Here is a 7,198-nt window from a genome sequence, read left to right as displayed (position 1 = left end):
TTGTTTTTTTTATCTTCGTGGTTGTTGTGTATCTTTGTGGTTGTTTTGTGTATCTTTGTGGTTGTTGTGTAACTTTGTGGTTGTTTTTTGTATCTTGTGTAAATGTGGAGCTTGATAAGAAAAGAAAATATCATCTCACAACGCTCTGATCGCACGGGAGGAAGCGTCTCGTGTAATTTCCTGTTAGTAGTGAAACCCCCGGGACGATAACTGATCTGACAAGTCATGACAAGACAGACAACTAAGGTTGTGACAGAAAACTAAGGTTGTGACAGAAAACCAGGATTGTGACATATAGTGAAACGAGGAGTCGTTATTCTGCATTGAGCAATGAACATTGACTACATCAAGATAAATCCTAGCCAAATGCAATGCACTGCCACTCTAACATTGAATTGTAGGAGAGAAGCGACCCAAACTACAGACCGCTATCTCTGCAGGCAAGTGAGGAGACGTGAAACCGTTGTTTTGTCCTTTTTGAGTCCTTGAGTCCTTTTTGTATTGCTTTATTGTAATTGTAAGTCTCCTTGAGTTCATTTTGTTTATCTTTGTTGTTGTGTTGTGTATCTTTGTGGTCGTGTTGTGTATCTTTGTGGTTGTTTTTGTATATTCGTGGTTGTTTTGTATCTTCGTGGTTGTTTTTTGTATCTTCGTGGTTGTTTTTTGTATCTTCGTGGTTGTTTTGTGTATATTCGTGGTTGTGTTTGTGTATCTTTGTGGTTGTTGTGTATCTTCGTGGTTGTTTTTTGTATCTTCGTGGTTGTTTTGTGTATCCTCGTGGTTGTTTTGTGTATCTTTGTGGTTGTTTTGTGTATCTTTGTGGTTGTTGTGTATCTTCATGGTTGTTTTTTTGTATCTTCGTGGTTGTTTTGTGTATCTTTGTGGTTGTTGTGTATCTTTGTGGTTGTTTTTTGTATCTTTGTGGTTGTTGTGTATCTTCGTGGTTGTTTTTTGTATCTTCGTGGTTGTTTTTTGTATCTTCGTGGTTGTTTTTTGTATCTTTGTGGTTGTTGTGTATCTTCGTGGTTGTCCACGCCGTTACATGTAATCCGTTACAACCTAACTGTGTGTGTGTGTGTGTGTGTGTGTGTGTGGTTTCCGCTGCAGTGGAAGTGAGAGTTGTACAAGAATGGAAACACAATATCATCTCACAACGCTCTGATTGCACGGGAGGAAGCGTCTTGTGTAATTTGCTGTTAGTAGTGAAACCCCCGGGACGATAACTGATCTGAGTTTATCTTCAGAGTGTGAGTGTGTGTTAGAGCAGACACACGGAGGAAGTGGAGGCTCCAGAGACAGATTCATATGGGCTTTGATCTTTCCTAGAGATGCCGGTGAGTTTCTGTTGATTATGAGATGTTTGTGCTTTAATTTCTGCTGATAGGAAGTTGGTGATTCTCTATTTTGGGGTGAAATTCTCTGTTTGATGGAGATGATGATGATGTGTGGGGATTTTATTGTGAAAGAGAGATTGTGATCTGCAGGACCAGATTTCAAAGTAAAGCCCAGTTTCTACTTTCTATTTACAGTTTTTAGAGTTTACTTTATGAAACTGAACTATTTTGTTGAGTTTCCTCTCATCAAAATGCTCGTTGATAAGCATTGACGCAGGGTTTATGTCGAGGGCTTTTATTGTGAAAGGAAGACAGGATAGTATAGTGTTACGGTTCGGGAAAAGGTAGGACCTGCAGAAATGCAGATTTAAAAGGGAAGCGGGTTTCAAAATGTAACAAAAGGCGAGTTTTACTTACAAAAGAAAGCTGTTGACAATGAAAAATACTTAACAAAACCATGAATCCAAAGAGTGGGTAACACGAGGTAATCCAAAGAGTGGGTAACACGAGGTAATCCAAAGAGTGGGTAGCACGAGGTAATCCAAAGAGTAGGTAACACGAGGTAATCCAAAGAGTGGGTAACACGAGGTAATCCAAAGAGTAGGTAGCACGAGGTAATCCAAAGAGTGGGTAACACGAGGTAATCCAAAGAGTAGGTAACACGAGGTAATCCAAAGAGTAGGTAACACGAGGTAATCCAAAGAGTAGGTAGCATGAGGTAATCCAAAGAGTAGGTAGCACGAGGTAATCCAAAGAGTAGGTAGCACGAGGTAATCCAAAGAGTAGGTAGCACGAGGTAATCCAAAGAGTAGGTAGCACGAGGTAATCCAAAGAGTAGGTAGCACGAGGTAATCCAAAGAGTAGGTAACACGAGGTAATCCAAAGAGTGGGTAACACGAGGTAATCCAAAGAGTAGGTAACACGAGGTAATCCAAAGAGTAGGTAGCACGAGGTAATCCAAAGAGTAGGTAGCACGAGGTAATCCAAAGAGTAGGTAGCACGAGGTAATCCAAAGAGTAGGTAACACGAGGTAATCCAAAGAGTAGGTAGCACGAGGTAATCCAAAGAGTAGGTAACACGAGGTAATCCAAAGAGTAGGTAGCACGAGGTAATCCAAAGAGTAGGTAGCACGAGGTAATCCAAAGAGTAGGTAACACGAGGTAATCCAAAGAGTAGGTAACACGAGGTAATCCCAAAGAGTAGGTAACACGAGGTAATCCAAGAGTAGGTAGCACGAGGTAATCCAAAGAGTAGGTAACACGAGGTAATCCAAAGAGTAGGTAACACGAGGTAATCCAAAGAGTAGGTAACACGAGGTAATCCAAAGAGTAGGTAACACGAGGTAATCCAAAGAGTAGGTAACACGAGGTAATCCAAAGAGTAGGTAACACGAGGTAATCCAAAGAGTAGGTAGCACGAGGTAATCCAAAGAGTAGGTAACACGAGGTAATCCAAAGAGTAGGTAAAACGAGGTCGCATCCAGACAAAACTAACTGTGACAATGAGACACAGGAGGGATAACACAGGAAGGAATACAAGACACAGGGAGAACATAATTTCAACATAAAATCATGACAAGACAGACAACTAAGGTTGTGACAGAAAACTAAGGTTGTGACAGAAAACCAGGATTGTGACATATAGTGAAACGAGGAGTCGTTATTCTGCATTGAGCAGTGAACATTGACGACATCAAGATACATCCTAGCCAAATGCAATGCACTGCCACTCTAACATTGAATTGTAGGAGAGAAGCGACCCAAACTACAGACAGCTATCTCTGCAGGCAGTGAGGAGACGTGAAACCGTTGTTTTGTCCTTTTTGAGTCCTTGTGTCCTTTTTTATTGCTTTATTGTAATTGTAAGTCTCCTTGAGTTCATTTTGTTTATCTTTGTGGTTGTGTTGTTTATCTTTGTGGTTGTGTTGTTTATCTTTGTGGTTGTGTTGTTTATCTTTGTGGTTGTGTTGTGTCTCTTTGTGGTATTGGTCTTGGTGGTCCTATAGTGGTATAAGGAGAGTAATGACCTCAGAAACAACAAATACCACACAGTTAGCTCTCCAGGAAGTGATATTTGATCCAATAGCACAACACATTTAGTTATTCCTCTCCATTTGATTATTATTTATGTTATGCACGTACGGTTGTCGAGCAAAATTGATTATTTTCCACAGTTATAGCACTTCTTTATGAGGTGTTCCACTAACAAATGATGAATTCTGCACATTGCATTTAGCTGACGCTTCTATCCAAAGCGTGCATTCGACCAACAAGATACAACCTTGAAGAAAACAGAATCATAAAGTACATCAGGTTCATAGAGCCACAACATTTCAAGTGCTACTCAACTGGCTTTAGATAAGCCAGTCCTTTGTTAGTATATAAGTGCTTTGTTAGTAATTCTATCGCTCGAAGTGGAGTCGAAAGATTTGCACAGATTTGTGAAACTAGCAACATATTAAAATCCTGTTTTTACCACTTTATAAACTGTGTGTGTGTGTGTGTGTGTGTGTGTGTGTGTGTGTGTGTGTGTGTGTGTGTGTGTGTGTGTGTGTGTGTGTGTGTGTGTGTGTGTGTGTGTGTGTGTGTGTGTGTGTGTGTGTGTGTGTGTGTGTGTGTGTGTGTGTGTGTGTGTGTGTGTGTGTGTGTGTGTGGTGTGTGTGTGTTGTGTGTGTGTGTGTGGTGTGTGTGTGTGTGTGTGTGTGTGTGTGTGTGTGTGTGTGTGTGTGTGTGTGTGTGGGTGTGTGTGTGTGGTCATTGTTGGCCAAAGTTTGTCTTTTGTTATATTAAAGAAAGTCAATATAAAGTGAAATGGATCTGAAATGTAGGAATGGAGGAATAGAAAGCAGTATTCAATGTTTACTTCAGATTAGCTCCACGTCAGAAATGAGCATGCTTGATGTCTCTCTCCATAGAGGCTGAATCATCATGTTAATCACATTGCTATCATCTGCCTCAAACAGTCCTGATGCTCTTCTAGGTAATCACACATCCTGTCATGAAGTTGGGATACCTTTGTTATCATGTGACTCTCATGTTGGAAGAGGACATTCAGGATGTTCCCAACAACAATGATTAAATGAAAGCATGAATGTCTCCAGGGAATCGGAGCTCCGCCCTCGTCGGAGCGAGCCTCCTCCAGCATGTACAAACTGGAGATCGATCTGAAGAGAGGGAACAACCTGGCCGTCAGAGACCGGGGAGGTGGGAGGAGTCCTGTTTCTTCTTTTGTAATACTCTTCAGACATACATACATACATACAACATACATACATACATACAACATACATACATACATACTACATACATACATACAAACATACATACATACAACATACATACAAACATACAACATACATACAAACATACATGCATACATACAAACATACATGCATACATACAAACATACATGCATACATACAAACATACATGCATACATACATACATACAACATACATACATACAAACATACAAACATACATGCATACATACATACAACATACATACATACAACATACATACATACAACATACATACATACAAACATACATACATACAAACATACATACAAACATACATACAACATACATACAACATACATACATACATACATACATACATACAACATACATACATACAAACATACAAACATACATGCATACATACATACAACATACATACAACATACATGCATACATACAACATACATACATACAAACATACATACATACAACATACATACATACATACATACAAACATACATGCATACATACATACAACATACATACATACAAACATACATGCATACATACATACAACATACATACATACAAACATACATACAACATACATACAACATACATACATACATACAACATACATACATACAAACATACATACATACATACAACATACATACATACAAACATACATACATTACATAAATACATACTAGACTAGTTACTGCACATATAACATACATCTCCATGGGGACAATAACTCCCTTTTACTTCCTTTAGCCTCCTGACATGTAAACCCTTAACACATGTCTCTGTTAAACACAGACCTAAAAACACAATTTAACAGTAAAGGCAATCAGAGTATAACACTATATGTTTTAAATGATTATATATTTGACTCAGGTTCGTGTTTACAGGCAGCAGCGACCCGTATGTGAAGTTCAAGCTCTCTGGGAAGGAGGTGTTTCGAAGCAAAACCATCCACAAGAACCTGAACCCGGTGTGGGACGAGAAGACCACGATAATCCTGGACTGCCTGAGCGACCCTCTGTATGTCAAGGTAAATATATCACACGATGTTCACACACATTTGGACATTTTCCAAAAATCCACGGACATTTTCACATTTTTTCTCAACATTTTAGAATTTTTTTCATATTCATATAATTTTTATAAATTATTTTACACATTTTTTCATAATTATTTTTTAGGTTATTTTCAAACTATTCACATATATATTTTGGATATTTTCACAATGTCATTAAATTAGAATTAGTTTGTTTAATCTGAAGCATTGCGTGTTTTCCATACATTTCTAACACATTTAGGGGAATTATTTTGGACATTTTCTGCATCAATTATCTTAAATGTTCATTTATTTATCACATTTTAGACAAGTATTCAAACATTTAACACACATGTTTCAAATATTTTTTTATCAAATGTTTCTACTTATTTAAAAAAATTTTCATAATTCTTTAAATATATTTTTTTTATCCATTTTCCACATAATTGTTTGACATATTGCAATTTTTTTAGATAATATTTTCCTACATTTGTCTGGTATTTTTAAGACTTTTTTAACATACTTTTTGTTATGATTCATTACATGTTTCTACATGTTACTGCTGTAGATATTTGACCTCCTATACAAACTGTTGGCTAGTTCAATTTGCAGCTTTGCATCATATCCAATAAGATCTTCATATGTTTCTATCTCTAAAAAGTCTCAACCTTATCACGAGTTGTCTGCTTTGTGACGAGGCATTTTCCAGCGGATCCAAGAGGCTTTTTAAATACTATTTATTTTGTTCTGAACACTTAAAGGAGCACTTCATCCTTCCCCTGACACTTTGAATGTTTCCCTGTGCATTATTGATGAGTATTGAGTGGAGGTGTGTGTGTGTATGTGTGTGTGTGAGTGTGTTTTGTGTGTGTGTTTTGTGTGTGTCTGTGTGTGGCCTAGCATTACTATACTTGTGGGGACCTAAATCTGTTTACACACTCGCCTCCCTTATGGGGACAAATTGGAGGTCCCCATAAGGGGAATCATTCATTTTAGGGTGAAGACTTGGTTAGGGTTAGGGTTAGGGTTAGGGTAAGGGTTAGGGTTAGGTATGCGTTGGTTATGGTTAAGGTTAGGATAAGTCTCCAGGAAATGCATGTAAGTCAATGTAATGTCCCCTGAAGTGATGTATACATGGTATGTGTGTGTGTGTGTGTCTCCTCTGCAGGTGTTCGACTACGACTTCGGACTCCAGGACGACTTCATGGGTTCTGCTTATCTTTACATGGAGTCTCTGGAGCAGCAGAGGTAAATCATTTTGGTGTATCTACTACAAACAAAACGACTCTTATCAAATCCAATACTAAAACAATACATGTGATCCACAGTTAATGCTCCTTGATAGGCATCGATTAAATGTCTAGGGCTTTTATTGTGATTGGGTGTTGTGACCTGGAAGACAACAAACGTCAATGCATTTGATTTCTCTGGAGCTTTTAGTTGAATTGATGGTCTGTCTCAGACATACTGACGTCTTCTGAGACAGAGGTAAGCCATTAACATGATGTAGCGTCCATTCACACTGATCACAGCATTATTGATTTTACACCGAGCCTTCT

At 38.3% G+C, this 7,198-nt stretch overlaps 1 protein-coding gene across 5 annotated transcripts in view; it reads left to right on the top strand.

Annotated features, from left to right (window-relative positions):
* The first annotated feature begins 1,061 nt into the window (after positions 1-1,061).
* Positions 1,062-7,198, top strand: part of LOC117547551 (multiple C2 and transmembrane domain-containing protein 1-like) — a 48,689-nt gene continuing 42,552 nt past the window's right edge. For 2 of the 5 annotated variants that reach the window (XM_034218385.1, XM_034218384.1), the window contains exons 1-4: positions 1,063-1,334; positions 4,435-4,537; positions 5,491-5,633; positions 6,808-6,887. In XM_034218385.1, coding sequence (XP_034074276.1) covers positions 1,329-1,334; positions 4,435-4,537; positions 5,491-5,633; positions 6,808-6,887 — 332 coding nt within the window. In that variant the 5' untranslated portion in view covers positions 1,063-1,328. Of the gene's footprint in view, positions 1,335-3,176; positions 3,196-4,434; positions 4,538-5,490; positions 5,634-6,807; positions 6,888-7,198 lie in introns of those variants that run through there. The other 3 variants (XM_034218383.1, XM_034218387.1, XM_034218386.1) reach the window with 3 other exon arrangements.

The sequence above is a fragment of the Gymnodraco acuticeps genome, unplaced genomic scaffold, assembly GCF_902827175.1.
Source record: "Gymnodraco acuticeps unplaced genomic scaffold, fGymAcu1.1, whole genome shotgun sequence".
Lineage (NCBI taxonomy): Eukaryota > Metazoa > Chordata > Actinopteri > Perciformes > Bathydraconidae > Gymnodraco > Gymnodraco acuticeps.
Note: the sequence above shows the minus strand (reverse complement) of the source record. Positions and strands in the feature narration are given on the sequence as shown.